We start from the raw sequence: 16,302 nt of genomic DNA, 5'->3' as shown, positions 1-16,302 counted from the left end.
CCTGTTCTGCAGGGTCACAGCCAAGCCCCCCTTCCAGGTACGGGAGCACCACTCCTTGCCTTACCGCCTCCTGCTCACACCCTGCGTCTTCACTTGCACCCCGTCTTGTAGCTGGTCTGTTGCCACCTTCTCTGACGAGTGAATTTGTTTCACTCGCCTTCAAGCCCAAGCCGGGTGTCCCTGCCCTTCAAGGTGCCCCAGTCCCTCCGTTAGAATGAATCTCTCCTGATGACACAATTTTAATTTTCATCACAGCCTGTCTTTTAAAAAAATTTATTTCCACTAGAGGATAATTGCTTTACAATATCACGTTGGTTTCTGCCATACATCAACTTGAATCAGCCATAGGTATGCGCGTGTCCCCTCCGTCTCAACCTGTCATGAACGCAGCGTGCAGTATGCACCACGGAGGAGTGCATGTGAGTAGGTACGCTTGTGCACGTCTGTGTGAATGCAAGTTTAGGAGCACACGTATGTGTGCCTCTCCACTGCCCGAGTAGGAGTGTCTTGGAGTTAAGAACCAAGTCCCCAGCATCTTTGAGTCACTGAAAGCCAATGCCGTTTGCTGACTGCAGCAGGAACTGTGTTCTCCCACAAAGATGTGGGCAACCCCTAAGCCCTGCCAGCTGTGAGTGCCAGCCTCTGCTGATATGATCAGGGTGGGCCCTGGGCAGGGACTGGTGTCCTGATAGAAGGGGGACTTTGGACGTGGGTGTAGAGAGGCCAGCACAGCTCCCCGGGCTTCCGGAGGCAGATGAGGAGTCACGCAGCCGCAGGCCCAGAGCTGCCGCAACCACGGGCGGCAGCAGGAGGATGCAGGACGGATCCTGCCCCAGGGTCTCTGGGGGAGTGTGGTCCTCTGAGGGACCCCAGCCCCCGGAACTGTGAGAAGACCAACACCTGAGCTCTGCAGCCGCCAAGCCGGTGACGCGTGTTGCTGCAGCGCTGGCCCTGTGCTTGCGCAGCACGTGCCCGGGACGCAGGAGGGTCTGCCCTCAGCGGACTGTAGGGCCCTAACACACACAAAGCTCGCTGTCTTGCACCTCTGGAGGGTCTGCACACCAGCCTTCCCGGTCTTTGGTTTTGTGTCCATAGCGCCAGTGTTGGAGTTTGAACTTTTAGAGACACTCCTAACTGCTGGCTTCATGGAGTGTCCCTGGAAGGGCTGGGCTTTCAACGACAAGGGTTACTTTTCTTTCTCAGTTGACAAACCAAGGGAAGGACATTTTCTGGGTCCCTGGGGACAGCAGGCGCCCCAGAAGAGGTGGCCCCGAGTCCCAGCATGCAGGGGCCAGGTTGTTGCCACCCCCTCTTCTTTGCTCCCAAGCAGCAGTCTTGCCCTTCACTGGGGATCTCAGAGCTGGGAGGCACTGTAGAGACCACCAGCTCCGGATCAGCGCCCCAAGGGGACCAGGCTGGCCAGCGAGACCCAGCAGGCCACGTCATTTCCAGCCCTCCTACTCCCCCCCTCCCCCGCCCCGTCGTCTTCTACTGGTGTCGGGGGTTGCACCTCTTTCCTCTGGGAGCCGCAACAGTTCTGATACTCAGGGAAGACAAGATTCCCCTGCTAGGACTGATCCTCCCTGGTTCCCTGAGGTCCTGTTGGATGGGAGGCGCGCGCAGCGGGACGTGCACCTAAAGGGAGCCAGGTGGTACTTCACTCGCTCCAGACCTCCCGCGGTACTCCCCTGTTCGCTGTTCCCCGGGGCGGGGGGAAGCCGGCCGGGTTCAACCCCCTGCCCCGCCAGCCCAAAGTCCGAGGGCGCCTCCGAAGCCTTGGCTTCTTCGGAGCCCTGAGCGCTGTGTGTACAGAAGGGATCCCGGCTCTTCTTTCTGGAGGGGCGGGCTTTGCACGGGGCCTGCCCGCAGTTTTCCGCGCCCCGCGCGCTCTTCGGGAGAGCTCTGGATCCGGACCCAAGATGCGCGCCTGCCCGCCCGCTTCCCAGATGGGTTTCGCGTGGTCGAGCCGGTCGGCGGGCGGAGAGCGGGCTTGACCCGGGGCACCCCACTCCCGGTCGGGAACCCGCGGGAGGGGGCGGCCCGGCGGGCTGGTTCTACAGGTTCCGAGCAGGAAGTCTCGGTCCCCACCCTGGGCGGCCGCCCCGCCCCGCGCGGCCTGTGCGCCTGTACGCCCGTCCATCCGTCCGTCTGTCCCTCGGTGTGGCGACCGGTCTAGGGCGCTGGGCCGGGAGGCCGGGGTGGGGACCGGGGAGGCTCCGTCCTCGACGTCCCCACCCGCAGGCCAATCCGAGGCGGCAGGCGGTGCGGCTGCGCGGCTGCGCGGGCGCGGCCCGGGATAAGAGGCCAGGTGAGCCTACCTGCGCCGCGGGCGGGGCGCGGGGCGGCGCGGAGCGGACGGGACGCTCGGCGGTCTGGCGGCATGTCGGTCAGCAGGAAGAGCTGGGCGGCTCTGTCCAGGTGAGTCGGGGTCCTGACTGCTCCGGGGGCCACAGAGTCGGGGCCATGCCGCGCAGCCCCCGGGGTTCCGGCCCTCTTCCTCCTTGGGGACGCAGGCCCGAGCAGGCTGCCTGCGGAGGGCTGTCCGGCCCGGAGAGGCCGCTCTGAGGGCTGGGGAGGCGTTCAGGAGGTAAACGGCCAAGTCTCAGCTTCTGAGCCGCCCCTGACTGCCTGTCTTTCTCTGAAGAGTCTGAGAGGCCCCTCCCGGGAGGAGGCCGCGGCACTGCCTCACAGGGTCAGTGAGTAGGCCGAGCGGGCAGGTGCCCTCCCAGGGATGAGGCTCAGGCTCTGGGCACAGCGTTTCGGGGTGCTGTTGGGGCTGGGAAACCTCACGCTTGGCGCTCTCCCTCTCTGCGCTTCAGTCTTCACTCATGAGCAGGGCCTTCAAAGGGTCTGGGGACAGGGTCAGCGAAGCCTGGGGGGTGGGTGTCCAGGAGGCAGCACCCTCATGAGATTGGTGACCCCTGAACTCCTCTTGGGGTCCCCCCCAGAGCATCTCCTGACCCCCCCACGCCATCCCCAGAAGACTGAGGCCCATGTAGTGGTTGGGCAGGAGCTGAGTCCCTACTCCTTGACCCAAAGTCTCTCGCTGGTAGAAATTGGCCCCAGGCGGGCTTTTGGGTGGTGAGGCCAGGCTGCCTCTGCAGGTGTGGGCAGCCCCTCCCATCAGGACCTTGACTCTCCCCTCCCCCCACCCCCCAAGGGCCCCAAGCTCCAGGGACCCCCCCATGGCAGCACCTCCCCAGGGCTGGGGTCCCCCTGGACTCTCTGTCCTCACTGCTCTGCAGCAGAGGCCTGTGGGGTCTGGAGAGAGGAGGATACGCCCCAAGAAAGGAGGCGCTCGGTGCTCTGGATGGGGGCCCAGCGTCTCAGAGGCCAGTCACACCCAGGGAGGGTCTGTGCAGAGGGTGGAGCTGGCAGTCAAGGTCTTGGACTCTGCGTGTGGGTCTGATGCGGGAGTGTCTGTGTTTCCAGGCGGGGCCTGTCTGTGTTCGTGTGTGTGTGTGTGTGTGTGCGCACATGCACATGTGGGCCTTGTGTAGTGCGGAGAAGTCTGGGTAGGTGGGAGGTTCTGACGTTGCCATTTGGGCGTTCGCGTCCACTCAGATGGCCATTGAGGATGACGGTGCAGGGTCTGGTCTTCTCTGGCTCTCTGCTCAGAGGCCCCAGGCTCCTGTGGCTGCAGGGGTGGGGTCGAGTGCCCTGGGGAAGCTGCCCTGCCTCCCCAGTGCCCTGGGCAGCCACAGCTTGCCCAGGAGGCAGCTGGAGCTGGGACCCTCCGCCCCACTCCCGGGAACGAGCCCCAGCTGGCAGAGGGAAGGGCTGTGAGTCACTGTCAGCCGAGCTTCCAAGGAAGGGTGGGGGGTGCTGAAGAAGGGGTGAGGAGGGTGGCTCAGGCAGGGCCCAAGTGGGCAGCGGAGGGCCAGCGGGCCCCCCATCCTTGGCGCCAGGTCGAAATGCAGACGCCCAGCCCTGGATGGGCACCTGGCACCCGGCCCTCTCCTCCCCGTGAGGCGGGGCGGGCCTGTCCGCGGGGGGTGAGGGTGGGTCGAGTGCCCAGGACAGAGCGGCTGGGGGTTAATCATTTCCCCGCCCGGCCTCCCACAGCCCTGCCACCTCCCAAGCTGCCTGGTTCTCCCTGGCACCTCTCCCTAGACCGTCAGGGCTGGAGGGGACCTCACTGACCACCCACAGTGGCCCCTCGCCTGGGGAGGCTGGCTCCCCTTGGGCAGCACACTGGCCCCGGGTCACAGGGCCTGGTGTCAGGCCTGCACCCGTTCTTCCCCTCCCAAGGTCTGCACATCCTGCCCTTTGAGCCTGGGCCTCCACGGAATGCCCTGGGGCAGCCCTGTGCCCTCCCCTGCTAACCCTCCCCAGGCAGCTGAGCCCTGACCTCTCACACAGCAGATTTCTGTGTGCGATTCCCTTAGGAAGGAAGGGTTCTGCTGGTCAACCTGCCCGCAGGGACACCCCTGCCCTCAGCTGCTGACCATGGTCAGGGCAGACTCAGGAAGAAGGGCCTGGGGCAGGGAGCCGAACTGGCTCTCCCCTGCACAGTGGGCAGGGAGTTTCCCGAACCACAGAAGGGAACAGGAGATCCCTTCCTCTAAGGATGGAGTGTGGGGGCTGGCGGGCCTGGCGAGGGGGAGGTGCAGGGGCAGCTGCTGGGGCTTCAGCTGGTGGCTGTGGCTGGGACCCCCCGGGTGTCAGCGTGCACTGACCCTGGCGCTCTAAAGGACAAGCTGTTGGCCGCTGGGTCTCCCCAGACCTGCTTCCCCAGGCTGCACTGGAGCTCAAGCAGGGCTGGGGAGTCCCACACATTCCGGCCCCTCCCAAGCACCCCACTCCCTCTGACTGCTCAGCTCCTGGGCTCCTGAGAAGGTGGAGCCTCCCTGGGCATCCTTCCTGGCACTAGGCCTTGTGGTTAACACGCTGCCCTGGCTGGGAACCTCGGCTCCTTCTTTTACTGGCCACGCTGCCTTGGGTACCTTGTTGATCCTGTGAGTCTTGGAAGCCTCATCTGCAGAATGGAGGTGCCCCACCTCCCCCTGCCCCCTGCATTCCTCAAGGTTGTGGGGCCTCTTGTCAGTGGCACTTGTGAGCATCCGGTGCTGTCTAGGCACATGTCAGTGCCCTCACTGCTTCCTTTATTGGTTTACTGGTCACTGTATTCACCAAACACATGTGCTTCTGAGTGCTGAGCACTGCTCTGGGGCCTTTGCTGTTCAGTCCCTCAGTCATGTCTTTGCGACCCCATGGACTGCAGCAGGCCAGGCTTCCCTGGCCATCACCAACTCCCGGAGCTTACTCAAACTCATGTCCATTGAGTCGGTGATGCCATCCAACCATCTCATCCTCTGTCGTTCCCTTCTCCTCCTGCCTTCAATCTTTCCCAGCATCAGGATATTTTTCAATAAGTTGGCTCTTCCCATCAGGTGGCCAAAGTATTGGAGCTTCAGCTTCAACATTGGTCCTTCCAATGAATATTCAGGGTTGATTCCCTTCAGGACGGACTGGTTTGATTTCCTTGCTGTCCAAGAGACACTCAAGAGTCTTCTCCAGCACCATAATTCAAAGGCATCAATTTTTTGGTGCTCAGCCTTCTTTATGGTCCAACTCTCACATCCATACATGACTACTGGAAAAATCATAACTTTGACTATATGGACCTTCGTTGGCAAAGTGATGTCTTTGTTTTTCAATGCACTATCTAGGTTTGTTACAGCTTTCCTTCTAAGGAGCAAGCATCTTTTAATTTATTGGCTGCAGTCACCGTCCACAGTGATTTTGGAGCCCAAGAAAATAAATTCTGTCGCTCCTTCCACCCTTTATGCTGTGATTTTAGTTTTCTGAATGTTGAGTTTTAAGCCATTTTTTTCACTCTTTCACGTTCATCAAGAGGCTTTTTAGTTCCTCTTCACTTTCTGCCATAAGGGTGGTGTCATCTGCATATCTGAGGTTGTTGATATTTCTCCCTGCAATCTTGATTCCAGCTTGGGATTCATCTAGCTGCATTTTGCATGATGTAGTCTGCATATAAGTTGTAGACATGTAAGTTATTATAGTCTGCATATAAGTTATAAGGGTGATAATATACAGCCTTGCTGTACTCCTTTCCCAATTTTGAACCAGTCCATTGTTCCATGTCCAGTTCTAACTGTTGCTTCCTGACCTGCATCCAGATTTCTCAGGAGGCAGGTAACGTGGTCTGGTATTCCCATCTCTTAAAGAATTTTCCACAGTTTGTTTTGATCCACACAGTCAAAGTCTTTAGCGTAGTCAATGAAGCAGAAGTAGATGTTTTTCTGAAATTCCCTTTCTTTCTTTATGATCCAGCGGATGTTGGTAATTTGATCTCTGGTTCCTCTGTCTTTTCTAAACCTAGTTTTGCAATCTGGAAGTTCACAGTTCATGTCCTGTTGAAGCCTAACTTGAAGGATTTTGAGCATAACCTTAGCAGCATGTGAAATGAATGCAATTGTCTGGAAGTTTGAACATTCTTTGGCACTGCCCTGGGCCTTTGGGTACCGTATATTCATTCCTGGGGTTTTACCGTTTTACCCGCCCCTCTGGGAGCCTGACCTCCACCCCTCCTGTCCTTCTCTCTCCTTCTCTTAAGAGGGGTAGCTCTTTGTTTGGTGGAGATAATGTTTCTCTTGGGCTGGGGGGTGTGGTTGGGGTGGGTGGCCACATCACCGAGGTGAGCAGTGGGGTCTTGATGTACAGCTGGGGGTCACTTTAGGACTCCTGGGCTGACACGCTCAGGGCAAGGAGCTGCCTGGGGTGAGTCACTTCCCCGAGACTAGGCCCCAACAGATCACACGCTGTCTGACCCAGGTTCCACTGACAAACCAGCAGCTCCCCTGAGGGCTGAGCCGCCTGTGTGGGAACAGGCTTGCTCAGGCCCAAGGAATCCTGTGCGTTCCATCCCTACCTGGCCACAGGTGTGTGGGGGAGTCCTGTCTCCGTGGGCCAGTCTCCCTGTGGGGGGTGGTCTCTCATCTCTGCAGCGCATGGCTGACCCCAAACTGTGGACTCGAGGGAGGGTCCGCAGGGGGAGGGCTGAATGTGTGGACCCAGGGGAAGCCACGTGCAGGGGGCCTTTCTCAACTGGACGAGGGCATCGGGGCCTGGTTGGAGGGGCCATGGGTTCCCATGGAGTGAGTGATGGCAGAGGCCTGGGGTGGTCTGGTTTCCACCCCGTGATCAAGGCTGTGGGGCCTGGGCTGGAGCCCTTCCCACCCACTCAGGGGGAGTTGAGCCCTGACAGGCAGGGTCGCTGAGGTCTGCACTGCCAGCGAGCCTGACGGCCAGGTGTGGGCAGGTGCCAGTGTGGGGCCTAGGGTTTGCTGCCCCTTTGTGCTGCCATGGGTCAGGCAGAGATCTGGTGACCCCGTGAGGAGGAGCGCCCTGCCCCCTGTACCTGGTACCACATTTGGTGGCCCGCATGTTCTGGGCACCGTGGTAGATGCATCCTGTCCCATGGCCTTTTCTCTCCCCGTGGGACAAGCTCTCCACAGTTTGTTTGCAAATCTCTGACACAGCTTTTTGTTAACCCTTCTCAGATGCTGGGCGTCACCAGCTCCTCCTTCTGGAGCCCCCTGGTTGTCTCTTGTCCAGTCGGGCTCTTTCTAAGGGTCTTGGAGCCTCTTTGCCCAGCACTGCCCTGGTGGGCCCCTTCCTGCAGTCCCAGCACATCCCCTTCCTGCGGTCCACCAGACTGGCTCCTCCCTCCTCCATCGAGTGAGTGTCTCCTCACCCTTCACGTCCTCCCGCCCCTCCTCCCCCACCACTGCTGCAGACAGCTCATTGAACCCCTCTCTCCCCGATGGCCCCCAGCCTTCTAAAAGCACCACCAGGAGCTGCTCAAGCCCGCTTTCCTTCATTTTTCTCGTTTCCTTGCTGGCCCCCCATCCCCATCCAGTCCCCCAGCAAACCCAGTGGACTCTGCCTTCAAATTGTGTCCTGAATCCATCACTTAAGTCTCCTAGTGGCTCCCCACACACAGAGTGAACCCGTGTCTCCCTTGGTCCCCAAGCACCCGCCCTGTCGCCCCTTCTGCTGAGTCCAGTGTCCCCCCACCACTGCCGCACACCCCAGCCAGGCCTGGGCTCGTGCTCTGCCAGCACACCCGGCTCCTCGGGGCTCCATCCCCTCTGGCACTGCCACCCCTTGTCCTTGGTCCCTCCTGTTCTTTTGTTCATGAGCAGGGGAGCCCTGGAGCCCGCTTGTATGCAGATCCTGCTCAAAGAATGTGAGTTTACTAAACACCAGGTCAGCGAACATGATGCTGGGCCTGAACGAAGAGGTCAGGGTGGTGGTGTGGCTCCTGCCCCTTTTAGGGAGGAGGACTGGGGAGGTGCAGGGAAGTGACCCCCGCTTAGGTGGGGGGATCAAGCAGGCTGTCTGACCTGGCCCTGCAAAAGTCTCCCCAGGGGCTGGGGGCTCTTTCCTTTAGGAAGCTTTTTAGATAGGTTTTATGTCATTCAGTTGATAAAATTTGTGGGTTTCCCCCTAGAAACGTGCCTGCTCCTCCCATGATACTTCTTCCGTGGTTGCATGTGAGGCTCTGTAGAGGCAGGCGAGGCCACGGTAGGAACAGGGCAGCGGAGAGGCTGGGGAACAGGCGCTGACCAGGCGGGGGCCTTACTACCCTGCAGTGGTGATGCTGGGAGGCGAGAGGGCGGCCTTCCCCGGACCCTTCTGATCGGGGCCCAGACAGTGTTGGATGGTACCCCAGGCTCACAGGGCCTGGAGCTTCTCCTGCGGCCCCTCGGGAAGCTCTGCCTCCCTCCCCCGCGGGCCCTGCCCCCGGCCTCCCTCCCTGCGGGCCCCGCCCCGGCCTCCCTCCTCTGAAGTCCAGACCTTTCCCTCCTGGTGCAGAGCGGGGCTCACTTCCCTGTCTCGGTATTTGGCGGGTGGGTTTCTGTGACCCCACAGTTCCCAGTGGGAGGCTGGCCCAGCTTGGTTCCTCAGAGATTCTTTGCTCTTTGGCTAGAATGGGGGTGGGGCGCTGGGGGGAGGTAGGTGCCTGGGCAGGTGGGTGAGGATGACTGGTGGGAGGCTGGGGCAGGGTGCTGTAGGGACACGGGGCTGGAGGCGGGATGGTGGAAGGCAGGGTCCAGGGGGTGGCTATGAGGAGTCCCAGTATGAGAGTGACTATGAGTGACTGTGAGTAACTGTGGCTGGGAGAGTGACCGGGGGCCAGAGGCAGGCTGTGCCCCTCGCTCCTGCCCGCGGGAAAGTTGGTTTTCAGAGGTGAAGGAAGCTGACGGAGCGCCTAGGTGGTGAGGGAAGCGATGCTGGGTTCCCCTTTGGGGATGGCTGGTTCATCTGGGATCTCTGTCTGGGGGCTGGGACGTCCTGGGGGAGCTGGGGAGCTGGGATGTTTCTCAGTAACTGTTCATCTAAGAGCCTCAGATCAAAGCCGGGCTCTGCCAGGTTCACCTGCCTCCTTCGGGCTGAGCAGTGACCACCCTGCCACGTCTCTGGGCGCCCAGGCAGGGTGGACCCCCGTTCCAGTGCGGGTGTGGGGGCGCCCAGGTTGGTGGACCCCCGTTCCAGTGGGGGTGCTGGGGTGCCCAGGCAGGTGGACCCCCATTGCAGTGGGGATGTGGGGCACCCCGGTGAGTAGACCCCCTGTTCCAGTGGGGGTGCAGGGTGAAGTCCGGCCCGCCGCCCCCCTCCCCCCAGTGTCGGCCACCGGGACGCTCTGGGCATCACCCTGAGGCTGCGCTGACCCCCCGTCCCCCCCAGCCTGACCCGGCAGTGGACCCTGGAGGACGAGGAGGAACAGGAGCGAGAACGCCGGCGGCGACACCGGAACCTGAGCTTTGCCACAGACGACGAGGACCCGCCTGCCCGGGACGAGGACCCACCGGCCCCCGAGAGGTGCGGGTGGGAGGCGGGACCCCAGTGAGGATGGACCAGCGGCCCCTGCCTGGGGAGTGGGCTGACCTTCTGCGGGCCCCACCCTGGTCAGGACAGCAGTCAGGACCAGTGTGGGTGAGCTGGGCCGCTCTTGCTGGGCATTTTATAAGCATAGCTCATCCTTCCACGCTCCTGAGAGGGTGCTAACCCGGCTCACGGGTAGGCAGCTGTCAGAGAGTGCACGGCTCGAACACCGGGGGCAGAGCCTGGGGGTCATCAGGCCCTGGGCCGACCATGCCCCTTCAGCCCAGACCCCTCCCGCTAGCGGACCCCTGTGGTCTCTGACGGGAAGGAGGTGCCGCTGGTCTGACCACCAGCCCCGAGGCTGAGCGCCGCGACACGCCTGTCCACAGGGATGGGGCCTGACTGCTGTCCTGACCAGGGTGGGGCCCGCACTCGGGGGCTGCGTCTCCTCTCGTCTCCAAACAAGCCCAGATTGCAGATCTGGCAGTGGGCTCAGCCAGCGAGTGAACTCGCCCGAGTTGCGGGTGGGTGGGTGGAGGCGCAGGAGGGGCCCCTCTGCTGCAGGCCGGGTTTGGGGCAGCTTTGTGTGCTGCTCCCCGGCTCCTGGAGAGGGGGCTGCGAGGCGTGCGGCCGGCGCTGCACCCACGTGGCTGCGGAGGCGCGGAGGCCTGGGTACCACTCCTGGCTTCCTGCCCGTAGCCGTGTGACTTGGGCCAGCTCCCTGCCTGTCTCTGCTTGTCATCTGTAAGTGGCAGGGCCTGACCAGGAGAGGTGTTTGTTGAACATGGAGTGGTTGTACCTTACAGGCGTTTATAAATTTTTTTTTTAAAGCCTCTTGTGCTTTGTTCCGGAGAAGGCAATGGCACCCCACTCCAGTACTCTTGCCTGGAAAATCCTATGGACGGAGGAGCCTGGTGGGCTGCAGTCCATGGGGTCGCTAAGAGTCGGACACGACTGAGCGACTTCACTTTCACTTTTCACTTTCATGCATTGGAGAAGGAAATGGCAACCCACTCCAGTGTTCCTGCCTGGAGAATCCCAGGGACAGGGGAGCCTGGTGGGCTGCCGTCTATGGGGTCGCACAGAGTCAGACACGACTGAAGCGACTTAGCAGAAGCAGCAGTGCTTTGTTCAGATGATACCTTGGAAGCCTGATGGGTAAAGCAGATGAAAGCGATCCTGATTTAAGGGACAGCGGTTCAAGGGGTTGGGAGGGCACGAGGCGCCCTGAGGTGTCCCCCTGGGTCGGGTGCTCCCGGGGTCTCTCCCGTTTCTGACTGTCTCCCGCCATCTCCCTTCCGACTCAGACTGCTGAGCGTGGAGGAAGCAGAGGGACCCCGGCCACCGGCCCCAGACCCCAGAGATGAGGAGGATGTCCGGGCTGTCCTGAGGACGCGGCAGGAACGGAGGCAGAGGCGCCGGGAGGCCCCCGTCCCGGAGCTGACTGAGGCCAGGCAGCTGCCCCTGGCGCCCGAGGAGCAGGTGCAGTCGACGTCCTGTCGGAGACTGAGCCCGCAGCGCGGCTTCGCAGAGGAGGGGGGCCTGGCGGGCGGGGCGCCTGTGGGCTCCGAGAAGCCGTCTGCTGCAGGGAAGACACTTGAGCTGGAAGCGAGCCTGGACCCTGAGACCCCCAGTCCCAGTAAATGCTCCGTGTCCCAGAAGATCACTGTGCTGGAGGAGAGAGCCCTCTCAGGAAAGAGGGCAGTTCCAGACAAAGCCAGCGTCTCAGAGAAGAGACTGGTGTCTGAGAAAGCCACTGTCTTCGAGAAGACCCCGGGCCCCGAGACACAGCCGGCCCCAGGCAGGGCCATGGCCCCAGCGCGTCCCCTGGCCCGGGAGCACCCAGCCTCAGCGGAGTGCCCGTCCAGCCCCAGGGGGCAGCGGGGTGCTGGGGGTGCTGGGCCTGAGATGGAGCCTGAGTCCTTGGCGGGGCCTCTGCCCCGGGCTGGCAGCCTCCCGCCCGTCACTCTGCAGGTGCGCAGTGCCCCCCGCCTCCCTGTCCTCCTGGTGTCTCTGGCTGCCTCCCTGTCTCCTGTCCTCCTCCCTCCAGGCCAGCCCCAGCTGTGTCTCCTCTCCCTGCCTGCTCTGCTGCCCGCAGGACAGGAGGCTGGGCTGCGGTCTCACCTGGCACCCACACCACACCCTCATCCCAGACCCAGACTCCAGGGAAGCCTCAGATGCTTGTAGAAGCCCCCCGCCCCGGAAGCCCTGTCCGCTGGCCTGGCCCTGGGCCTGTGGCTGCACCCCCACAGCCGAGGCAGTGGGTGGGAGCAGAGGGCTGGCCTGCTGCCACCGCGGCTGCTGGGGTGAGCCGGCCTGCGGGGGCTCCAGGCTGCCTGTCCTCCCGCGTGACTCACCCCCTGCTGTGTCCAGGTGAGGACCCCCAGCACGGATGCTGAGGCCGAGGCCCCCTCGCCGACACGGGCTTCGCCCACCTTCAGCAGCGCCCTGCAGCGCTCCAGCCCCCGCACCATCTCCTTCAGGGTGAGCCTGGCTGCTGTGGGCCCCTCACTGCAGGGCTCGGGGCAGTGGGGAGGCAGGCAGGAGGCACCCCGAGAAGATCTGGGGGCATCAAGGGGGGGTGTCTCTTGACCTGGCTTGATGGGAGGGGCCGTGCCCCAGGCCCGAGGCGGGCCTTTCATGGGGTTGTGGCTGGGGTCTGTGCAGAGGAGGGTGGGGGGCGGGACCCCAGGGCAGGCTGCGTTCTGAGAGCTGAGTCCTCCCTTATGGAGACCATGGCTGCCACGGACCCCGCTCACTGGCACCTTCCTTCTCTTTCCAGATGAGCCCCCGGAGAGACAGCTCAGAGGTGGCCTTAACCCGCAGGTCAGGGCCTGGGGGCCCCGGGGCTCGTCTGCCGTGGGGCTGAGGCCCGAGGTGCAGCAAGGGGAGGGTCCGGCTGCCTGGAGGGGGCGGGAGGGAGGGGCCGTCCTGAGCCACTAGGTGCCCGGGTTGGGGGAGGGGTGGGTGCACCAGGGTCGTTTGAGTCAAGCATTGGGGATTCATGCATGCAGGCTGCACCATCTGCCCCAAGACTGTACTGAGGCCAGCGGTCCTGGGCGAGGCCGGTGGGCGTGGGGAACATAGTAGATGAGGGGGTCACTGCCCTCACATCAGAGTGAGGCATGCAGGAACCACGGGGCATGGAGGTTCCGAGGGTTCAGGATGGGAACCGAGGGTTGGAGCCCCTTGCAGTCAGGGGAGCTCAGCCTGTGAGAGCAGGGCGAGGGCACAGGGTGGCGGGCGGCAGGGGGCATGAGGTGGGGAGAGCTCTGCAGGCAGCTCTGGTTGGAGGGTTGGCGAAAGGAGGGGCTTGGAGCGGAGTCCACATGGAGGTCAGCCGGCCGGCACAGCAGCATGGGGTGCAGGGTGGGGGCGCCAGGGTCAGGAGGGCATCAGACCCAGGTCATGAGCCTTTCACGCTGCCTGTGCCTGAGGGCAGGATGGGGTTGATCTGGGATGGGGGGCCTGGGGGCCAGGGGGGTGGAAGGTGGAGAGAGGGGAGCAGCGTCTGAGCCAGGACTGACTCCTCGGGGCAGGGACAGCAGCTGTTTCTGGCCTGGGGTGTCCTGTTGAATGGACCGTGTCTCAGGAGGACAGGGAGCGCCCACAGTCTGTTTACAAAGGCTGCATTCTCTTTGCCAGAGTGAGGTGGGGCACAGGGGCAGGCCCGGTGTCCTGTGGGCAGGCAGGCCTCACCTGCTTTGTCGCCCTGTCTTCCTGCCCCGCAGTGCCAGTGTGAGGCTCCCGGCCAGCTCAGTCAAATTAGGCCCGAAGCTGGAGCGATACCACTCAGCCATACAGGTGAGCGGGCCGGTCCCTGGAATGTGCCGGGTGTGCCAGGGCCCTGACCCTCCAGGGTCAGCGGCCTGTGCTCTCTGCTCCCAGAGATCAGAGTCTGTCAAGTGTGCAAGCCCGTCCCGCACTGAGTTCCTCGTGGCTCCTGTGGATGTCGCCAGCAAGCGCCACCTCTTCGAGAAAGAGCTGGTGGGCCAGAGCCGAGAGGGCCCAGCTTCCAGCCGCAAGGTGAGTGGCTCTGGCCCGCCAGGCATCTGCAGGCCGCTGAGCCTGGGATCTGCAGAGCTGGAGCCTGGGGACTGTAGGACAGCTCCATGCTTTCCTGTATCTGTCTGGTGGACTCAAGGGCCCGGCCATGCCTGTTGCTGAGCCCCCAGCCCAGCTGTGCACACAGCTTCAGGGGAGGGTCCCGTGGCCTGGCTGTGTGGATGTGGTGAGGGGGGCCCTCTGGAGATGGCAGCCCGGTCCCAAGGTGGGAGCTCTCTTCTCAGGAGAACTTGCAGCTCTCAGGGGTAGTGACGTCGCGGCTCAACCTATGGATCAGCAGGACCCAGGAGTCAGCACAGCAGGGCCTGCAGGTACTGCGCGTGCCCCTCTGCCCCCGGTCTCCCTGCAGGCCTGTCATAGTGGGATGACCCGTCAGGGGAGGCACAGCCCCGAGCGCAGTGGAGATGCCTTGCACGCGGGACGGCTGTGGGGAAGCCTGCGGGTCAGAGGGTGGAAGGAGGAGGGCCTGGGGTCCTCCCCCGGGAAGGGGCGGGCCAGGGGGCTCTGTGGCAGCCTGAGCCCGGTTTCTGTCCTGATGCCCAGAACCAGGAGACGCAGAGAGAGTCAGCAGCTGGCAGGAGGCCCCAGTGGAAGAAGAAGCCAGAGCCCCCACTGGGTGCCGAGGTATGTGGGGGCCCAGGGGCTGGGGCAGCTGTCCCTGGAGAACACGGGTCGGTAGGCGTCCACTCCTCCACTGCAGGCCTGGGCTCTGCCCAGCATGGGGGGCCTGGGGAAAAGGGAGCGTCCCTGGCCCGCCCCAGGAACCCCTTGTCCTAACCACTCTCGGTCCCACTGCAGGTGTGAGGAGCCAGTCTCAGGCCAGCAGCTGTGCCAGTTGCCTCTCCTGCCCGCTTTCCGCCTTGGACCTGGGAGGACGCTGGCCGGCATCTTCCCCACACCCCTGTGGGGGCAGGCGTGCCCTGTGCCTTGTCTGGCTGCGGGCACTGCGTGTCTGCACACAGCCTCGCCACTCTGTCCACACCGACTCCTGCTCTTCCTCCTCCTCTGGGGCTGTCATCTCCGTGCACCTCTCTGCACCTCTCCCAGGCTGGCCCCCAACATCCCTGCGCCACCTGCCAGGCTGGAGGAGCCGCGCTGACCCCTCCCAGGCCCTGCCTTGCTCCCCTTCACGCCCTACCTGCTGCCCTGGCCAAGCCATCCTGTGCCCCCTCCCCACTCTCAGGAAAGAGCTGATAAACTCATTCACTCTCAGGTGTGACCAATGATACCTTAAAAATCATTCTTTCCAAAAGCTTTGCTTTTCAGTGGAGACTAAATTGCGTGGGGAGGATGTTTTGGCTGCGGGGGCCCGAGGGGGGCAGGCGGTCATCTGCCAGCAGCCTCTGTGGCCACAGCCCAGCACACCTGCCCCCAAACCCGGTTCTCCACTCCCCTGCCCTCCTGAGCCAGGGTGGATGCTGAGCTGTTTGTAGACCAAGCATCCAGAGCCAGCCTGGTGCCGTCAGCCCTGCGCGCTGTGTGTGGCTGAGGGCGTGTGTATGTATGGGGCGTACGTGTGTTTGTGCACAAGTCTATGTGTGGTCCACACGTTTTCCCATCACTAGACCTACGTTAGAACCCTGCTCTCAGGTGCCTGCTTGGGTTTCTCTGGAGTCAGTGACACCTCACACCCCCTTTGCCCCAGCCCCCCTGTGCGTATGGTCCTGAGGGAGGCTCCCATCCCACATCCTGGGGCCAGGGACAGAAGGGCCTTGGGGCCCCGCCTGTGAGCCGACTGGCCTGCCTCCAGCAGGGGGTCTTGCATGGCCGGCCCCGTGCCCGCCTGGAGCTGGGGGCAGTGGGACCTGGAGGCCCTGGCCAGCCACCCTCACCCACCGCCACACGTGCAACCCCAGAGTTCCTGGATGGAGCCAGGAGGGCTGGGCTGGGCACCTCCAGAGAGGCAGGCCCCGCTCTGTGCTGTCCCACCAGGAACTCGGTCAGCAAGCGACCACGAGGTGCTGAGTGCTCGCGTGCTACACTTGGGAAGGTCCCGGCGGGTGGCTTTGCCCAGCATAGCAGCACCCTCCCTCCAGCATGGGGGTCTGAGAGGGGCCCGAGGGGTCTTGGCCCACCTGGCCCTGGTGTCTGGGCATACGGCACTGCTGTCCCTGGGGGGAGCCCTTGGTGCCCATCAGGGCTGCCTGGGCAGGGTGTGGAGGGCAGCACCATGCCGCCCACCCCCTTGCACTCATTCATCTATACACAAAGGCCCTGCACTCATCCTTCTGGGGGGGATGCACGCCCAGGGCGACCTCAGGTTGGCGCGTGAGGACAGCACTCAGCCTGGGCATCCACCTGACCGCGCCCGCCTCCCGTGCCGGGCCTCCTGCGGGTCCTCAGGGCTGAGGGCACCGTCTCTGCGTTCTTGTCCCTCCTCTGCTG

The 16,302-nt window shown here is 63.0% G+C and overlaps 1 protein-coding gene and 1 long non-coding RNA gene across 4 annotated transcripts; both read left to right on the top strand.

Moving 5' to 3' along the window:
* Nucleotides 1-1,929: 1,929 nt before the first annotated feature.
* LAD1 (ladinin 1) lies at nucleotides 1,930-15,129 on the top strand. Of its 3 annotated transcripts, none has more exons than XM_025285233.3 (10): nucleotides 1,930-2,418; nucleotides 9,715-9,849; nucleotides 11,160-11,826; nucleotides 12,226-12,336; nucleotides 12,635-12,671; nucleotides 13,577-13,656; nucleotides 13,741-13,878; nucleotides 14,142-14,228; nucleotides 14,461-14,541; nucleotides 14,716-15,129. In XM_025285233.3, exons 1-10 carry the CDS (start codon nucleotides 2,381-2,383, stop codon nucleotides 14,719-14,721), a joined length of 1,380 nt encoding a protein of 459 aa, XP_025141018.2. In that variant the 5' UTR covers nucleotides 1,930-2,380; the 3' UTR covers nucleotides 14,722-15,129. The 3 variants fall into 3 exon arrangements, with proteins under 3 accessions (XP_025141018.2, XP_025141017.2, XP_025141019.2); XM_025285232.3 differs by having other exon boundaries at nucleotides 1,968-2,418; nucleotides 12,635-12,678; nucleotides 13,584-13,656; XM_025285234.3 differs by lacking the exons at nucleotides 1,930-2,418; nucleotides 9,715-9,849 and adding an exon at nucleotides 10,896-11,010 and having other exon boundaries at nucleotides 12,635-12,678; nucleotides 13,584-13,656.
* On the top strand, nucleotides 6,359-9,592 carry LOC112585007. Its single transcript, XR_003109290.2, has 4 exons — nucleotides 6,359-6,902; nucleotides 7,524-7,701; nucleotides 8,169-8,212; nucleotides 8,477-9,592. It is a non-coding gene; the product is annotated as an uncharacterized LOC112585007 (long non-coding RNA).
* Nucleotides 15,130-16,302: the final 1,173 nt, after the last annotated feature.

The sequence above is a fragment of the Bubalus bubalis genome, chromosome 5 (genome assembly GCF_019923935.1).
Source record: "Bubalus bubalis isolate 160015118507 breed Murrah chromosome 5, NDDB_SH_1, whole genome shotgun sequence".
In the NCBI taxonomy this organism is placed as follows: Eukaryota; Metazoa; Chordata; class Mammalia; order Artiodactyla; family Bovidae; genus Bubalus; species Bubalus bubalis.
This window is presented reverse-complemented; position numbering and strand designations above follow the sequence as displayed.

Bases quoted from the DNA above. Each gene is read 5' to 3' on its own strand.
- LAD1 (XM_025285233.3), top strand. From the start codon at position 2,381: ATGTCGGTCAGCAGGAAGAGCTGGGCGGCTCTGTCCAG. The intron at 2,419-9,714 runs GTGAGTCGGGGT...CGTCCCCCCCAG, and splicing joins AGCTGGGCGGCTCTGTCCAG to CCTGACCCGGCAGTGGACCC. The intron at 13,657-13,740 runs GTGAGCGGGCCG...CTCTGCTCCCAG, and splicing joins GATACCACTCAGCCATACAG to AGATCAGAGTCTGTCAAGTG.